The sequence below is a fragment of the Pan paniscus genome, chromosome 4 (genome assembly GCF_029289425.2).
Source record: "Pan paniscus chromosome 4, NHGRI_mPanPan1-v2.0_pri, whole genome shotgun sequence".
Classification (NCBI taxonomy): domain Eukaryota; kingdom Metazoa; phylum Chordata; class Mammalia; order Primates; family Hominidae; genus Pan; species Pan paniscus.
This window is the reverse complement of record NC_073253.2, coordinates 66,641,574-66,661,361: the sequence shown is the minus strand read 5'-3', so window position 1 is coordinate 66,661,361 and position 19,788 is coordinate 66,641,574. Positions and strand designations below refer to the sequence as shown.

General features: G+C 40.3%; 1 protein-coding gene and 1 pseudogene across 4 annotated transcripts in view; one reads left to right on the top strand and one right to left on the bottom strand.

The window, feature by feature from the left end:
- NNT (nicotinamide nucleotide transhydrogenase) overlaps positions 1 to 19,788 on the top strand; it is a 105,192-nt gene that overhangs the window by 63,539 nt on the left and 21,865 nt on the right. For all 4 annotated transcript variants that reach the window (XM_008963360.4, XM_003811010.5, XM_003811009.5 and 1 more), the window contains exons 18-19: positions 10,450 to 10,609; positions 12,663 to 12,744. In XM_008963360.4, the coding sequence (XP_008961608.1) occupies positions 10,450 to 10,609; positions 12,663 to 12,744 (242 nt within the window). The remainder of the gene's footprint in view (positions 1 to 10,449; positions 10,610 to 12,662; positions 12,745 to 19,788) is intronic.
- On the bottom strand, positions 123 to 2,675 carry LOC129397779 (large ribosomal subunit protein eL29-like; annotated as a pseudogene).

Below are 19,788 nucleotides of genomic sequence, written 5' to 3'. Positions count from 1 at the left end.
GGTACATCTACTGCTGTGATCTTCTGCAGGACTGTATAATAAGGGTGATGAAACCTCTTTGTTCACTGGATTTTTTTTTTCTGGTATTTTATTTATTATTATTATTATTATTTTTTTTAGTATTTATTGATCATTCTTGGGTGTTTCTCGGAGAGGGGGATTTGGCAGGGTCATAGGACAATAGTGGAGGGAAGGTCAGCAGATAAACATGTGAACAAAGGTCTCTGGTTTTCCTAGGCAGAGGGCCCTGCCGCCTTCCGCAGTGTTTGTGTCCCTGGGTACTTGAGATTAGGGAGTGGTGATGACTCTTAACGAGTATGCTGCCTTCAAGCATCTGTTTAACAAAGCACATCTTGCACCGCCCTTAATCCATTTAACCCTTAGTGGACACAGCACATGTTTCAGAAAGCACCGGGTTGGGGGTAAGATCATAGATTTACAGCATCCCAAGGCAGAAGAATTTTTCTTAGTACAGAACAAAATGGAGTCTCCTATGTCTACTTCTTCCTATATAGACACAGTAACAATCTAATCTCTCTTTCTTTTCCCCACATTTCCCCCTTTTCTATTCGACAAAACCGCCATCGTCATCATGGCCCGTTCTCAATGAGCTGTTGGGTGCACCTCCCAGACAGGGTGGTGGCCGGGCAGAGGGGCTCACTTCCCAGACGGGGCAGCCAGGCAGAGGCGCACCCCACCTCCCGGACGGGGCGGCTGGCCGGGCAGGGGCTGCCCCCCACCTCCCGGACGGGGCGGCTGCCGGGCGGAGACGCTCCTCACTTCCCGGACGGGGTGGCTGCCGGGCAGAGGGGCTCCTCACTTCCCAGATGGGGCGGCCTGTCAGAGACGCTCCTCACCTCCCAGACGGGGTGGCGGTGGAGCAAAGACACTCCTCAGTTCCCAGACGGGGTCGCGCCCCGGCAGAGGCGCTCTTCACATCTCAGACGGGGCGGTGGGGCAGAGGCGCTCCCCACATCCCAGACGATGGGCGGCCGGGCAGAGACGTTCCTCACTTCCTAGACCGGATGATGGCCGGGAAGAGGCGCTCCTCACTTCCCAGACTGGGCGGCCGGGCAGAGGGGCTCCTCACATCCCACACGATGGGCGGCCAGGCAGAGACACTCCTCACTTCCTAGACGGGGTGGTGGCAGGGCAGAGGCTGCAATCTCGGCACTTTGGGAGGCCAAGGCAGGCGGCTGGGAGGGGAAGGTTGTAGCGAGCTGAGAGCACGCCACTGCACTCCAGCCTGGGCAACATTGAGCACTGAGTGAGCGAGACTCCGTCTGCAATCCCGGCACCTCGGGAGGCCGAGGCTGGCAGATCACTTGCGGTCAGGAGCTGGAGACCAGCCTGGCCAGCATGGCGAAACCCCGTCTCCACCAAAAAATACGAAAACCAGTCAGGCGTGGCGGCGCGTGCCTGCAATCCCAGGCACTCAGCAGCCTGAGGCAGGAGAATCAGGCAGGGAGGTTGCAGTGAGCCGAGATGGCGACAGTACAGTCCAGCCTCAGCTCGGCATCAGAGGGAGACCGTGCAGAGAGGGAGGGGGAGGGGGAGGGAGAGAGAGAGAGAGGGAGATCTATTTTTTTTTTTTCCTGCCTCAGGTTTATTTGTACAAATAGCACAGGAGGACCCCAGCCCCATGCAGATGGTAGCCCAGGGATGGGGGTGGGGGGTCGCACCAGTCCTTCTGTCCTCACGTTGGCAGAGATATCTACTCTGAAGGCTTTGTAGGGGCCTGGGTACCTTTGGGAGCCTGAGCTGGAACTGAAGCTGGAGCTGCAGCCTGGGCCTTGGTTTGATCCTTGGCCTTGGCCTTTGGCCGGCACAGCCTGGGCCCCTTGGCAATACAGGCACGAACACGCTTCCCAAGCTTGGGGTGGGCAATGTAGGCAAGTGGATCGAGCTTGCGGCTGACACCCTTTGGGATCTTGGGTTTAACCTCCTTGGGCTTTACGAGGGCCTTGATAGCCTGGGCACGTGCACTCATGGCCTTGGCATTGTTGGCCTGCATCCTTTAGGCCCTTCTTGTTGTGCTTCTTGGCAAAGTGCATGTTCCTCAGGAACTTGGGGTCCACCCCCTTAAGAGATTCGTATCTTTGTGATCGGGGTTTCTTGATACCATTTCTATGCCATTTTCGGGACTGGTTGTGTGTGGTGTGGTTCTTGGACTTGGCCATGTCTGCACCTTAAGCTGCCGGTCCTGAAGTGCCTAGAATCCTATTTTTTATTATTATACTTTAAGTTCTAGGGTACATGTGCACAACGTGCAGGTTTGTTACATATGTATACATGTGCCATGTTGGTGTGCTGCACCCATTAACTATTTACATTAGGTATATCTCCTAATGCTATCCCTCCCCACTCCCCCCACCCCATGACAGGCCCTGATGTGTGATGTTTCCCTTCCTGTGTCCATGTGTTCTCATTGTTCAATTCCCACCTATGAGTGAGAACACGCAGTGTTTGGTTTTTTGTCCTTGTGATAGTTTGCTGAGAATGATGGTTTCCAGCTTCATCCATGTCTCTACAAAGGACATGAACTCATCCTTTTTTATGGCTGCATAGTATTCCATGGTGTATATGTGCCACATTTTCTTAATCCAGTCTATCATTGTTGGACATTTGTGTTGGTTCCAAGTCTTTGCTATTGTGAATAGTGCCGCAATAAACATACGTGTGCATGTGTCTTTATAGCAGCATGATTTATAATCCTGTGGGTATATACCCCAGTAATGGGATGGCTGGGTCAAATGGTATTTCTAGTTCTAGATCCTTGAGGAATCGCCACACTGTCTTCCTCAATGGTTGAACTAGTTTACAGTCCCACCAACAGTGCAAAAGTGTTCCTATTTCTCCACATCCTCGCCAGCACCTGTTGTTTCCTGACTTTTTACTGATCACCATTGTAACTGGTGTGAGATGGTATCTCATTGTGGTTTTGATTTACATTTCTCTGATGGCCAGTGATGATGAACATTTTTTCATGTGTCTTTTGGCTGCATAAATGTCTTCTTTTGAGAAGTGTCTGTTCATATCCTTTGCCCACTTGTTGATGGGATTGTTTGTTTTTTTTCTTGTAAATTTGTTTGAGTTGAGTTCTTTGTAGATTCTGGATATTAGCCCTTTGTCAGATGAGTAGATTGCAAAAATTTTCTCCCATTCTGTAGGTTGCCTATTCACTCTGATGGTGGTTTTTTTTTGCTGTGCAGTAGCTCTTTAGTTTAATTAGATCCCATTTGTCAATTTTGGCTTTTGTTGCCATTGCTTTTGGAATTTTATACATGAAGTCCTTGCCATGCCTATGTCCTGAATGGTATTGCCTAGGTTTTCTTCTGGGGTTTTTATGGTTTTAGGTCTAACATTTAAGTCTTTAATCCATCTTGAGTTAATTTTTGTATAAGGTGTAAGGAAGGGATCCAATTTCAGCTTTCTACATATGGCTAGCCAGTTTTCCCAGCACCATTTGTTAAATAGGGAATCCTTTCCCCATTTCTTGTTTTTGTCAGATTTGTCAAAGATCAGATGGTTGTAGATGTGTGGTATTATTTCTGAGGGCTCTGTTCTGTTCCATTGGTCTATATCTCTGTTTCGGTACCAGTACCATGCTGTTTTGGTTACTGTAGCCTTGTAGTTTGAAGTCAGGTAGCATGATGCCTCCAGCTTTGTTCTTTTGGCTTAGGATTGACCTGGCAATGTGAGCTCTTTTTTGGTTCCATATGAACTTTAAAGTAGTTTTTTCCAATTTTGTGAAGAAAGTCATTGGTAGCTTGATGGGGATGGCATTGAATCTATAAATTACCTTGGGTAGTATGGTCATTTTCACAATACTGATTCTTCCTATCCATGAGCATGGAATGTTCTTCCATTTGTTTGTGTCCTCTTTTATTTCATTGAGCAGTGGTTTGTAGTTCTCCTGGAAGAGGTCCTTCACATCCCTTGTAAGGTGGATTCCTAGATATTTTATTCTCTTTGAAGCAATTGTGAATGGGAGTTCACTCATGATTTGGCTCTCTGTTTGTCTGTTATTGGTGTATAAGACTGCTTGTGATTTTTGCACACTGATTTTGTATCCTGAGACTTTGCTGAAGTTGCCTATCAGCTTAAGGAGATTTTGGGCTGAGACAATGGGGTTTTCTAGATATACAATCATGTCATCTGCAAACAGGGACAATTTGACTTCCTCTTTTCCTAATTGAATACCCTTTATTTCTTTCTCCTGCCTCATTGCCCTGGCCAGAACTTCCAACACTATGTTGAATAGGAGTGGTGAGAGAGGGCATCCCTGTCTTGTGCCAGTTTTCAAAGGGAGTGCTTCCAGTTTTTGCCCATTCAGTATGATATTGGCTGTGGGTTTGTAATAGATAGCTCTGATTATTTGGAGATACGTCCCATCAATACCTAATTTATTGAGAGTTTTTAGCATGAAGGGCTGTTGAATTTTGTCAAAGGCCTTTTCTGCATCTATTGAGATAATCATGTGGTTTTTGTCTTTGGTTCTGTTTATATGCTAGATTACGTTTATTGATTTGTGTATGTTGAACCAGCCTTGCATCCCAGGGATGAAGCCCACTTGATCATGGTGGATAAGCTTTTTGATGTACTGCTGGATTTGGTTTGTGAGTGTTTTATTGAGGATTTTTGCATCGATGTTCATCAAGGATATTGGTCTAAAATTCTCTTTTTTTGTTGTGTCTCTGTCAGGCTTTGGTATCAGGATGATGCTGGCCTCATAAAATGAGTTAGGGAGGATTCCCTCTTTTTCTATTGATTGGAATAGTTTCAGAAGGAATGGTACCAGCTCCTTCTTGTACCTCTGGTAGAATTCAGCTGTGAATCTGTCTGGTCCTGGACTTTTTTTGGTTGGTAGGCTATTAATTATTGCCTCAATTTCAGAGCCTGTTATTGGTCTATTCAGGGATTCAGCTTCTTCCTGGTTTAGTCTTGGGAGGGTGTATGTGTCCAGGAATTTATCCATTTCTTCTAAATTTTCTAGCTTATTTGCATAGAGGTGTTTATAGCATTCTCTGATGGTAGTTTGTATTTCTGTGGGATTGGTGGTGATATTCTCCTTATCATTTTTTATTGCGTCTATTTGATTCTTGTCTCTTTTCTTATTTATTAGTCTTGCTAGTGGTCTATCAATTTTGTTGATCTTTTCAAAAAACCAGCTCCTGGATTCATTGATTTTTTGAATGGTTTTTTGTTTGTCTATCTCCTCCAGTTCTGCTCTGATCTTAGTTATTTCTAGACTCCTGTAGGCTTTTGAATGTGTTTGCTCTTGCTTCTCTAGTTCTTTTAATTGTGATGTTAGGGTGTCAATTTTAGATCTTTCCTGCTTTCTCTTGTGGGCATTTAGTGCTATAAATTTCCCTCTACACACTGCTTTGAATGTGTCCCAGAGATTCTGGTATGTTGTGTCTTTGTTCTCATTGGTTTCAAAGAACATCTTTATTTCTGCCTTCATTTCGTTATGTACCCAGTAGTCATTCAGGAGCAGGTTGCTCAGTTTCCATGTAGTTTAGTGGTTTTCAGTGAGTTTCTTAATCCTGAGTTCTAGTGTGATTGCACTGTGGTCTGAGAGACAGTTTGTTATAATTTCTGTTCTTTTACATTTGCTGAGGAGTGCTTTACTTGCACGTATGTGGTCAATTTTGGAATAAGTGCAGTGTGGTGCTGAGAAGAATGTGTATTCTGTTGATTTGGGGTGGAGACATTCTGTAGATGTCTATTAGGTCCTGTTGGTGCAGAGTCGTGTTAAATTCCTGGATATCCTTGTTAACTTTCTGTCTCATTGAGCTGTCTAATGTTGACAGTGGGGTGTTAAAGTCTCCCGTTATTATTGTATGGGAGTTTAAGTCTCTTCGTAGGTCTCTAAGGACTTGCTTTATGAATCCGGGTGCCCCTGTATTGGGTGCATATATATTTAGGATAGTTAGCTCTTCTTGTTGAATTGATCCCTTTACCATTATGTAATGGCCTTCTTTGTCTCTTTTGATATTTGTTGGTTTAAAGTCTGTTTTATCAGCGACTAGGATTGTAACCCCTGCTTTTTTTTGCTTTCCATTTGCTTGGTAGATCTTCCTCCATCCCTTTATTTTGAGCCTATGCGTGTCTCTGCATGTGAGATGAGTCTTGTGAATACAGCACACTGATGGGTCTTGACTCTTTATCCAATTTGCCAGTCTGTGTCTTTTAATTGGAGCATTTAGCCCATTTACATTTAAGGTTAATATTGTTATGTGTGAATTTGATCCTGTTATTATGATGTTAGCAGGTTATTTTGCTCCTTAGTTGATGCAGTTTCTTCCTAGCCTTGATGGTCTTTACAATTTGGCATGTTTTTGCAGTAGCTGGTACTGGTTGTTCCTTTCCATGTGTAGTGCTTCCTTCAGGAGCTCTTGTAAGGCAGGCCTGGTGGTGACAAAATCTCTCAGCATTTGCTTTTCTGTAAAGGATTTTATTTCTCCTTGACTTATGAAGCTTAGTTTGGCTGGATATGAAATTCTGGGTTGAAAATTCTTTTCTTTAAGAATGTTGAATATTGGCCCCCACTCTCTTCTGGCTTGTAGAGTTTCTGCTGAGAGATCAGCTGTTAGTCTGATGGGCTTCCCTTTGTGGGTAACCCGACCTTTCTTTCTGGCTGCCCTTAACATTTTTTCCTTCATTTCAACTTTGGCGAATGTGACAATTATGTGTCTTGGAGTTGCTCTTCTTGAGGAGTATCTCTGTGGTATTCTCTGTATTTCCTGAATTTGAATGTTGGCCTGCCTTGCTAGGTTGGGGAAGTTCTCCCGGATATTATCCTGCAGAGTGTTTTCCAACTTGGTTCCATTCTCCTCATCACTTTCAGGTACACCAATGAGACGTAGATTTGGTCTTTTCACATGGTCCCCTATTTCTTGGAGGCTTTCTTCGTTTCTTTTTACTATTTTTTCTCTAAACTTCTCTTCTCGCTTCATTTCATTCATTTGATCTTCAATCACTGATACCCTTTCTTCCAGTTGATCGAATCGGCTACTGAAACTTGTGCATTCATCATGTAGTTTTTGTGCCATGGTTTTCAGCTCCATCAGGTCATTTAAGTACTTCTCTACACTGTTTATTCTAGTTAGCCATTCGTCTAATATTTTTTCAAGGTTTTTAGCTTTTTGTGATGCGTTCAAACTTCCTCCTTTAGCTCGGAGAAGTTGGATCGTCTGAAGCCTTCTTCTCTCAACTTGTCAAAGTCATTCTCCATCCAGCTTTGTTCCATTGCTGGCGAGGAGCTGCATTCCTTTGGAGGGGGAGAGGCGCTCTGATTTTTAGAATTTTCAGCTTTTCTGCTCTGTATTTTCCCCATCTTTGTGGTTTTATCTACCTTTGGTCTTTGATGATGGTGACGTACAGATGAGGTTTTGGTGTGGATGTCCTTTCTGTTTGTTAGTTTTCCTTCTAACAGTCAGGACCCTCAGCTGCAGGTCTGTTGGAGTTTGCTGGAGGTCCACTCCAGACCCTGTTTGCCTGGGTATCAGCAGTGGAGGCTGCAGAACCGCGAATATTGCTGAAAAGCAATGTTGCTGCCTGATCGTTCCTCTGGAAGCTTTGTCTCAGAGGGGTACCCAGCCATGTGAGGTGTCAGTCTGCCCCTACTGGAGGGTGCCTCCCAGTTAGGCTACTCAGGGGTCAGGGACCCACTTGAGGAGGCAGTCTGTCCGTTGTCAAATCTCAAACTCCATGCTGGGAGAACCACTACTCTCTTCAAAGCTGTCAGAGAGGGACATGTAACTCTGCAGAGGTTTCTGCTGCCTTTTGTTCGGCTATGCCCTGCCCCCAAAGGTGGAGTCTACAGAGGTAGGCAGGCTTCCTTGAGCTGCGGTGGGCTCCACCCAGTTCGAGCTTCCCAGCTGCTTTATTTACCTACTCAAGGCTCAGCAATGGTGGGCGTCCCTCCCCCAGCCTTGCTGCCACCTTGCAGTTCGATCTCAGACTGCTGTGCTAGCAATGAGCAAGGCTCTGTGGGCATGGGACCCTCTGAGCCAGGCATGGGCTATAATCTGGTGTGCCATTTGCTAAGACCATTGGAAAAGCGCAGTAGTATTAGGGTGGGAGTGACCTGATTTTCCAGGTGCCCTCCATCACCACTTCCCTTGGCTAGTAAAGGGTATTCCCTGACCCCTTGTGCTTCCCAGGTGAGGCAATGCCTCGCCCTGCTTCGGCTCACGCTTGGTGGACTGCACCCACTGTCTTGCCCACACTGTCCGACAAGCCCCAGCGTGATGAACCTGGTACCTCAGTTGGAAATGCAGAAATCACCCGTCTTCTGCGTCTCTCATGCTGGTAGCTGTAGACTGGAGCTCTTCCTATTCGGCCATCTTGGAACCCAATCCTCACTGGACTCTTTTTTTAAAAAAGTTATCTATGACAGAAGTATCTTAATGTCTGAAATAGTCCTTTAAATCAATTTTAAGGGCAAAAATTTGGTAGAACCTATATTTTGATAACAATTTCAGAACTGTATAATTCAAAACTAGAAAGGATTAATGTAGATCAATGAGTTGAATGTTTGGGACGTCTCAGATGTGGCTATTTGTGTTTCCATTAAACGTTGGTTTTAAATATGGGAGGAATGTGTTAGGAATTTAAAACACCATGTCAGCTAGGGATTGTGAACTTAATTAAAAGCATTTCTTTAGCTGGGCACTGTGGCTCATTCATGTAATCCCAGCACTTTGGGAGGCCGAGGCAGGCAGATCACTTGTGGTCAGGAGTTTGAGACCAGCCTGGCCAACATGGTGAAACCACATTTCTGCCAAATATATAAAAAGTTAGCCAGGTGTGGTGGCATGCACCTGTAATCCCCGCTACTCTGGAGGCTGAGGAAGGAAAATCTCTTGAACCCAGGAGGTGGAGGTTGCAGTGAGCTGAGATCATGCCACTGCACTCCAGCCTGGGTGACAGAGCGAGACTCCATCTCAAAAAAAAAAAAAAAAAAGACATCACTTTAATTCTTTCACCCTCTTATCCTTTAATAATACACGTAAAGACATTTCAGGTTTTATTTTGTATGTAATAATCTTAGACAAATTTGTCAGACTTTGGGCTCTGTAAAATGTCAATGTTGTGTCTGATAAACGAGTTTAGATTGAAAGAACAATTACAATTCTGGCAACATTTTGATTCATCATCTTTGAAATTTACGTTATTTAGGCTTTATTAAAGTATGGCTTCTTGCTTATCTTCTGTGTACCTTTTCCTCCCTGCCTTTGTCTGGCCCCTACTCAGCATAATGGAAATGTCTCCACCAAGCTGGTAGCAGGCTGAGCCATCATTGTGTGGGGTGGCCATAGTTGTCTCGATGTGGTACTTATCATTGAAGATCTTGGTGCTTTTTTACTTTTTTAATACTAAAGTGTTGTATTTTTAAAAAAAGCAATAGATTGACACTTATATAGCCTTTACGTTGTATAACGAAGCAATAATATATTTATTACAGCACTTAAAATAGAGTTCAATAAGTTTTTGGAAATTTGTTCTGAAGTGATAAAGTCAGTTATGATTATGTAGAATGACAGTTTCGATCACATGCAGTGATTTGAATTCTTAAAATGCATTTGATTACTCAGAACAACTAGTTTTTTTTTTCCCTTTCTTTTACTACCCCACCTCCAGAGGTCTACAAATGAACTGTTTTCAAAACCAGATCAGTTACTGTAACATATTTCAGCAGTGGCATTCCTATGGTACATTCTTGAGTGATTATAAATGAGCATGAGAAGTTCATTTATCTTATTTTTCTTTTGAGATTATTTTTCTAGTTAAAAGAGTGAGTATAAATTTTAAAGAGTATATAACTTTATTCTTCTACCTATTTGGAAGTGAAATATTTTAGAGTCCTAATGATGAACCCAGTTACTTCTATTAAAACTTAGGTATGGGGCTTTGTGGAGCTATAATTGATTTGGAAAATAAGACAGTATCAACCCCCATATTTCTATTTTCTTGATGACAGAGGGCAGCAAAATTCTAGATGAAATGGATCTTTACTGTTTTGATTCTTACCAGTTGCTTCTTCACAGCTGGTATCTGTGAAGATGGAATCTGTAGCAGAATTCAGCTGAGAGATAAAATTGCTCAATCAGCATTCAGACAGTAATAAATAGATGCGATTTTTTCATTAGTTTATTAATTTTACTGATGATTTTTTCTTGGTTTCTATTTTTTTACTGAAAATATATCAGTGTGCAATTGATTTGATAGGGAAAAAGATAATATGGTTCTCAGATATCTTCTGTCATTTCAATTTTTGAAGTGATTTTCAGAAACCAGCTGAAATTTATCTGATTAAAGTGTTTTAAATGATCAAATAAACCTTTTAAAATGATTCCAAATATCATATACACAACATTTGTACTATTCTCACAAAGTTATGTGTGTTAAACTCTCACAGCTCATAATTTGGCTTTCTAGGCAATGAATCGCTCCCTGGCTAATGTGATTCTTGGAGGCTATGGCACCACTTCAACAGCTGGTGGAAAACCCATGGAAATTTCTGGCACACATACGGAAATCAACCTTGACAATGCAATTGACATGATTCGAGAAGCTAATAGCATTATTATTACACCAGGTAAAGAAAAAAAGCAAAAGCAAATAACCTATAATAGCTGTTATAATTGATGACATTAAAATTTCTTATAATAGGAAAGTAGAATTGAAACTTCTTTAGTTTTGAAAATATAATGGAAACTTAATAGCAAATCTATGATTACTAAGTGAAAAATACTGAGAATTCTCAGTTTAAATTAATATTTTGGAGATCGCATGGAAATTCTATAAATTCTTACAGTGGGTTCTAGCCATGTCTTTCTGTGATTATGTGTACATGTTTACATCATTTTCGAGTCTTTTTTCCTCTCATTGGTAATTTTTGGGCCCATTGTCAAGATTAAATTAGATATAGTATATGAAAGTCTTTAGCTCACTCATTAGAGTTGCTCAATAAATGTTATTGTTTTTTCAAAAATGATTATTTAAAAAATGATCAAGAATCATGTGGTTTTCAACAAAATGAGGCAATGTGGCCTAGTAGAAAGAGCTTGGTATGGAGTCACGATACCTCACTTTTGTTCTTAATTTTGCCTCTAACAATCTATGTGACATTGCCCAAGTCATTTAATCTCTCCAGGCCTCAATTTTCCAGTTTTCTGAGTTTTAGCTCAGTTCTTCTTCACTGTTTTCACAGGATGCTGTGGTATTATGAGTCATACATTGGTTTCAGATTAAGATTTTAACTCTATCATGTTATCAAATGAGTTTTCTGTAAATAAAATCTACTGATTTGACATGTGAGTAGTTTACTAGTTAGTTATGTACTGAAGTAAAAATAGGAGACATTAGCTGAATTGAGTGTTAAAGTGTAAGCCTTCTCAACTTGGGACAATATCACTTTTTAGGGGCATTTGAAATAGGTGGATTTGGGTTTTTGGTTGTCCAAAGATGGGACTGCTACTGTCAATTAGTGGATGGAAGCAGATAAATGAAATGTACTGTAACGTGTGGGACACTGCTGCATAATGAATCATCACACCCAAAGTAGCATTGGTCTTACCTATTGAGCAATGCTGTTCTGGAGTATAAAGGTGTAAAGATGTAGAGGACACAATCTATTTCCTCTAGGCACTTTCCATCTAGTGATTAAGTCAGATAGGTAGATCAGTAATGCAAGGTGGGTTATGATAAGGGCTAAACTGAACTATGTAGACAGTTTTTCAATCACAAGAAACCTATGAAGGTTTGTAGGGAGGCGACGATTTGTTTTTAGGACTTAGAGAATAGATGGTGTTGGGATGGGAGAAGCCAACTGGAATAGCTTGAGCAGAAACTTGGCATTTGAAAAAACGGGGATAGAAAAGTGGGGACAGATGTGAGATTCATTGTGCAGGTAGAATGGACAGAAAGGAGGGTGAAGATGACTAAAGTTCTTGGTTATACCTGTAATAACATCAGAAATATGGAAACAGTTTTTAGAGTGTGGGGTGGGGGGAAATTTTGAGTTCTTTTTTTGAGACATTAAATTTGAGGTGAAGATAGGACAAGAGCCATGTTATACTGGCGCTCAAATGACAGGTCAAGCCTGCAGACAGATTGGGAATCATGAGATGGTTGTTGAAGCCATGAGAGGAGCTGAGATTTTCAAGGAGAATGTGAGGGGCAAAGTTAAAGCCCTTTGGAAACTTATATAAGCGGAAAAAAGAAGGAGAAAAACTATTCAAGGAACTAGAGAAAGAATAATAACAAAGTTAGGCTGGGACAGGGGACCGCAGTGTCGTCAAAGCCAAGTATGAAGAGAGTTTAAAAACATGAGAGAGAGAGAGAGACAGAGACAGAGACAGAGAAAGAGACAAGAGAGGGAACACCCAAGGGTGTGTGCAGTGTTGGGGGTGGGGTTGCACAGCAGCATGAGACACTACAGAAGATTGAGGAGCAATCATTACATTTTCAATTTCAAATTTAGGGCAATATTTTTAAAAGCCCAGCTTATAAATTTGCTTTCATTTCTAGTCCTGTTAAATGATTGCCTCTGTTGGCATAAACATGTGTTTTCATCAAGAGAGAAGTTGTACTTCATGTAATTTCAAAATAAAAAACACATTCTTCTGTGTTCTTAATGTTCCTTGCAGGCTATGGTCTCTGTGCAGCCAAAGCTCAATACCCCATTGCTGATTTGGTAAAGATGCTCACTGAGCAAGGCAAAAAAGTCAGGTAAGCATTTGCAGTGGAGAGGCTTGCACTATGTGTAAAGATGTGTGTGTGGAGAAAAGGAAATACAGTGGACCCTTGAACAATGTAGGGGTTAGGGCACTGACCCGCCCATACAATTAAAAATCCATATATAACTTTTGACTCTCCAAAAACTTACCTACTAATGGCCTACTGCTGATCAGAATGCTTACTGATAACATAAACAAAATGTGTATCAATTAACAAATTTTGTATATTATATGTATTAAATAGTAGAGAAAGGAAAATGTTACTAAGAAAATCATAAGGAAGAGAAAATATATTTACTATTCCTTAAGTGGAAGTGGATCATCATAAAGGTTTTCATCCTTGTCTTTACGTTGAGTGAGATGAGAAGAAGGAGGAAGAGGAGTTGTTGGTCTTGCTCTCATGAGTGGCAGCGGTAGAAGAAAATCTGTGGATAAGTGGACCCTCTCAGCTCAAACCCATGTTGTTCAAGGGTCAGCTGTATATGGCTTCTGAAAAAGATGACTGTTTCTTAAAGTGGTGTTTTACATGTGTAATCCTAGGTAAAGAAGTTAAGTTGTTAATGAACAAGCCATATTCTGGTCTTAGTGTTACTATTTAGATTTTGCTGTTCCTGGATTAGCATCAACTCAAATATTATCGACTCATTTTAGAAAAGGAAAATGTGTTATTCCAAATTCTTGGGGATTTATTAATGGGGAAATCAGATGTCTTGTTTCTCTGTGGTTTGATTTGAGGAAAGAGGTCAAGCGAAGCATTTTAACTACATCAAGTTGTATCTTTTTGGTTTCCGGTCACACTGAATAAAAACAAAAGGTCTTAAAAGAGAGGCCTTGAAGAGCAAGACCAAGTAATAAACCTGTGCCCTGGTTACTGTTTTGCTGAGTTAGCTGAGTTAGCCAGTCAGAGTACTTGTGCTGGACTGGATGCAGAATCCTAATCTCTGGCTGGAATGTCCCAGCTACTAGTAGTGGTGAAAGAAACTTAGATGATGAAATCAGGGGGCTACCTTAATTGTATTAGTGTCGGCAGTTAATTGTATTAGTGTCAGCTGCACTTTATTTCTTCCTTCCTTTGTTTCCTACACTTCCTTTCTTGTCTCACTCCTTCTCCACTCCTTCCTCCAATCTATAGTCTGTGTTTGTCAAATATATAGAATCAAAATACTATTTTGTGGTGGGACCAGCATTTCTGTGATAAGATTTTCATGTTTATTGAGAGTCTTAGATGAATTGAAGGTAGAAGATGAGAAAAGTCATTGACTTTATTTTTAAATTTTTGCATAAGAAGTCTACTTTTTAGTTACTTATTCCAATTTTTACATAGGATATTAAACTGTGCTTTTTAAAGCCATCATTTTGCTGCTGAGAACATTTGTAGGCCTGCAAGTGAAAAGGATATGTTAAACAACGTTTTATGATTTTCCTAAAAAGAAACTGTTTTCTCTATTCAGTCCAGATGTGAAAAAGTGTAATGTATTCGTAATGCCCTCTTTCACCACATAAATATTTAGGAGATAGGTGGCAATCATAATAGAGAAAGAAAAATGCCTTTCATGTCTTAATTATCCTTAGGGAAGGGAAGGATTAATTTGACATACCTCTCTTGTTACCTGTTGATCAGCCTAGGTTAACCAGACATCTTGGAAAATCAGTCCAGTGTTAAATAGGTGGATGTGGAGTGAAGAACATCGTGACTGTAGTGTAGCTTGAAGGAAGGCAGCATCTTAAGGGAAATGTCAAAGGAAATAAGAGAGATGGGAAAAATGATCTGAAAGGAAAAAGGATAAGACAAATGAATTTTTTGTTTCTGATCTGATTAAAATTAGAATTTTATCTATGAGGACATGATATAAACTACTGTTGTAGGATGATTTCTGTGACAGTGCTTGGGAAGAGTAATTATTTGATGAAAGGTTTAAGAGAAATATTTAATTATACATATATGAATAGTTTTTCAGTTCTACATTTTTTATTGAAGTGATTGTGTGAATAGGACCAAAGCCTTTTCATGAGAGAGCTTTTCATTGCTTCACATAATTATTAACATAGTTCAAATAATTTTATAAATTTATTAATAATTTATTATGTAGGATCAGAATAAGATTATTAATTCAGTCTAGTTTCTCTATTTGTAAGTTAGTTATTTATAGTCATTTTTCTTTCATATTAAAGGTAAAATATATTAATATATTGTAGTTTTTTTACTATAGTATGTTGAATTTTCAACATGAACTTTGTAACAAATTATGTAAATCTTCCATTTGAATTAAATGGAAGAGGACTATTCTTGCTAAAATTATGACAGTAGATCATCATATTTTTCTGTGTGAATTTTTTTTATTGAAAGAGATTTGTAGAAACTTTGTGATTTTGCTTTGTGCGTGTGTTATCTTTTCACAGGAGAAATGCAAATTTTCTTTACGAAGTTAGGAATATGTATATACATAGATGCTAGCTTTTTTCCTTTTTTTTTTTAAAGGGCAAACGTCTGTTTGAACAAGAGATGGCTGCAGCAGTTACCTCATATTTTAATGAAATAAATCTGTATTTACAGTTTGCAGTAATTTAGTCCTTTCATCACTCTGTGGAGCTCCCACGGTGTTCATTGAGTACAGCTGCTGGGCCTCTGGAGTTAGCAGGTCTTTGTGCCTCAGGACCCCAGCATGCCTAGCATCCAGATGTGGTGACATATTCACACACATCCCCTGTGGAAATGTGCCAGTGTGGACATATGATTGTCATCAATTAGTTACGCCCAAGTGGTGCCAAGAAAAATCGCATCTGTCATACAGTCTGTCTGGCTTCATGGCCCATGATTGATTTAGAGACACTCCTGTTTTCCTTTACTTTGCCCATAGTCATAATATGCTCACGAGCTAAGATTATATAATGAAGCACATGACATTTCATGACAAGAACTCATTTTAGAATGTCATGAAAGTTCACTGGCTTAGACTTTTGTTAGTGGCAAAGATATCATTTGCTTCCCAGTAGCCCAGAATGCCTGTATAGCTTACCTAACTTCTGCTTGATGTCTAAAAGGATTTTATGACAACAATCTTATGACGTAAGAGCCACGGATATTTTGTCTTTTTCCTTCCCAATTTTTGGACTGATTATATGATAGGCTTTTCATTATAAGGCAGAGATAGTGTTCCCATTGAGTAATTAGGGAGGGGTAGAATATGCCTGTAATCCCAGCACTTTGGGAGGCTGAGGCGGGCGGATCACGAGGTCAGGAGATCAAGACCATCCTAGCTAACATGGTGAAACCCCGTCTCTACTAAAAATACAAAAGATTAGCCAGGCATGGTGGTGGGCACCTGTAGTCCCAGCTACTTGGGAGGGTGAGGCAGGAGAATGGCGTGAACCCAGGAGGCGGAGCTCGCAGTGAGCCAAGATCGTGCCATTGCACTCCAGCCTGGGTGACAGAGCGAGGCTCCTTCTGAAAAAAAAAAAGAAAGGGGTAGAATTTTTTTATTATAATTACTGCTTGATTTTCTTTCTATAAATCATTGCTTGAATTATCACAGAAGTCATTTGAATTTATTAAACAACTTTCAACTTATTTTTTTTAATTATTATTTTGTTTTTGAGATGGAGTTTCACTCTTGTCACCCAGGCTGGAGGGCAGTGGCATGATTTCAGCTCACTGCAACCTCTGCCTCCCGGGTTCAAAGCAATTCTCCTGCCTCAGCCTGCCAAGTAGCTGGGACTACAGGCGCATACCACCACACCTGGCTAATTTTTGTATTTTTGGTAGAGACGGGGTTTTGCCATGTTGGCCAGGCTGGTCTTGAACTCCTCACCTCAAGTAAACTGCCTGCCTCAGCCTCCCAAAGTGCTGGGATTACAGGCGTGAGCCACCGCACCCGGCCTCAACTTCTTTGATTGACTAGCTGATGTTATGTATTGCTTTCATGTTAATGTTCTGCTATATCCTTCTACTAATAACTTACTGAGAAATTTATTGCTAGGTACTGAGCATACAAGGATGCGTAAGTCCAGTCCTCAAGAGTTTATAGTTATGAAGAAACCTCTATTAACAGATCAATCAATGAATGAATTCCGTTTAATGTGATAGTATGCTAAGACAAGTAGAGTAGTAGTAAGAATGCAAGGAGTAGTTAGCTGTTCAGGAGATATTTTAAACTTTTTACAACCTGAAATATCTTGCATGTTTTTAAAAATAAATATTTTCATTTATTTTTTATGTACTGTCTAAACACATCTAGCTGCCTGTGGTATTTGCAGTCTAATAATGTTTTACAGTCTTGTGTAATATGGCTATAAGTTTAAATACATATTATTTTTACTTAGAAATTGATTCTTTGAAGACACTTGAAAATATAAAATATTTTGTCCATCTAACTGTCTAACTGGATTCTTTTTTTTTTTTTTTTTTTGTTGGAATCTTGCTCTGTCACCTAGCTTGGAGTGCAGTGGTGTGATCTCAGCTCACTGCAACCTCCGCCTCCTAGGTTTAAGCGATTCTCCCACCTCAGCCTCCCAAGTAGCTGGGATTACAGGCATGCGCCACCACGCCTGACTAATTTTTGTATTTTTAGTGGAAATGGGATTTCATCATGTTGGCCAGGCTGGTCTCAAACTCCTGACCTCAGGTGATCTGCCCACCTTGGCTTCCCAGAGTGCTGGGATTACAGGCGTGAGCCACCACACTCAGGCAGGATTTTCCTGTTTTTCATGGATAAGTATGATTCAGATAAACAAAGTCCAGCCTTCTTGGATTTGTTATGTTTTTGGGTGGAGGAAGAGTCAAGGCTTGCAAATTGGTAAAGCAATAAAGTCATGTATTTCTGACGAGAATAGAAACTAGGCCAGTTAAAATTATCTTGTATAGTATTTGAGTAACGAAATAGACATTATTTAGCAGTTTCATGTCAGCTTTGTAATACTTTTATAAAATAAAGATACCACTATTCATATCCATAACCATTCATTGAACAAATAATTATAATATATAGTACTCTTTCCTAAGCTACTGTTGTAGGTCCAGGGGATACCTCAGTGAAGACAACAGCTGAAAATTCCTGGTCTTATGGAATTTACATTAGTTAATTAATTGATTAATTAATAGGCTTCAAGATAATCTGACTTGGAGATTATAAGCCCATTTGTCTCCCAATTTCAATGCTACTTGAAACACCAGAGAACAGCTGTAACATAGGTTATTGTATCAGAGTTTCAAAGTTATAGCTGCCACTATTTGGCCTTGAATTAGCCAGCGCTTTTGGTTTTCTCAAAGAATGTGGTGTGTTTCTTTGCACTTTGCATTGGGGCTGCCTTCTCGAAAAACATGGTGGCAGGATAGTGGGTATGGGTTATTCGTGTAACTGGTCAAATGAGTGAAACTTTGATGGAAGAGAGGAAAACCAAAGAAAGTATGTGCATTCACTCACATCTATGTTCAACCTATTGTGTGGAGTTGCTAGTAATCTCCCAGATCAAAGGTGTCTGTTATGCTCCTAGAAAGTGGCCACCTTCATCCCAGATTGGCTTTATCTTGTCCACAGCATATTGGTATGGTGGAAAGAACAGAAGACTGCATTAAAGCCTGTGCTTTAGGTGCTTTGTAAAGCCTCTTTTGGTCATACCACTCTAGGACGCATTCCTTATAAACTCTTGTCACAGGCATTCCTGTGATCTGAGGAAAAAACTCTCACTGTTGATGAAATCATTGTCACTGACCATCAGGGTGATTTTTGGCTTCTGGTTTTAGTATTAGTTACAAGAAACTCTTTGAGCTGAGTTTTTACAATGAAGTTCATGTGAACAAATAAATAAGGATCTTGCTTATAAATAATTTTCATTTTATTGAGCTCATTAGCCATTGCATTCCAGCAGCCATTTAATAGCATCATAAAAATTATTCAGACAGAAAGATGAAATTATGTATAATTTTAACTAAATCTCTATAATATGCCAGAATGTAATATTCAAGAGTTAGTTGCAAATTGAATTTTTTTTTTTCTGGTATCATTCTTCATAATCTTGTTGCCTATTTTAAAATCAAAACAGTGTCAGTAGTCATACAGTTTCTATTCTGGGCCTGGTAGTTGGATTTGGTTAAGTGATGGGAAAGCCAGATTTGGGCACAATCTATAATTACTCTCCTCAGGATGGAAAAGGTAGTTTTGGGACATGGTTTTATAGAGGACTGCATTGATGTTTGCACCAGACCATCTGAGCTGATCCTTCTTAGGTGACAGCTCATCTCTTTGGGTGGCCTCAGTGTCACAGGCCACATGTACAGATGGAAAATGTGACTGTAGCCTGTCAAATATTTCCTGATTCACATTCATAAGACAAGGTCTATTATTCTGCATTAGAAAAATTGTTCCCCTGAGATATTTTCGTAAGCTCTCTTTCATAATTTTTTTTTTTTTTCTGAAGAAGGGAAGGCCATGGATGAACAACAGAATTCAGAAACAGAGTAGCAGTTCAGCCCTTATTTGCCTTCAAAAAAAGAAAGTACAAAGTGTTCTCTAATTCTGGCTTTTGGAAAGTTCTAGGAAGTTAAATGAACACTTTTTTTTCACTATGAATTATATGAGTGAATTCATCAGAACGGCTGCTTCTAAGAAGGATTTTGATGGTTTTAGAAAGGTAGGTGTTTATTCCTTTGCCTGGGAAGCCTCACCAGAGATGTTGACTCTACAACCCATCTCATTCGTTAGTTTTTGTGGACAGCAGCAGTTGCCTCATCGGGAATTTTTTTTTTTCACTTCCTTACCATGTTTCCCTTCGGATGGATAGACTAGCCCGACCCAGTTGGTCCAGGCCTTTTCACTACCAAGGATAATTTATCTAACAGGAACAATTACCCTGCTGACACCATGATTTGGAAATTTTTATTCAGAACTGATTCACTAAAATGATTGCTTAAAAAAAAAACCTTTTCCTTGTACTTTTAATAAGTGTGATTTATAACTGTCACCAGAAGTTCTGATCAGCATGTGATAAACCAAAGAAACTTGCCTTTTCAGGGAGTCTATCATATTTTTCACAGGTGAAA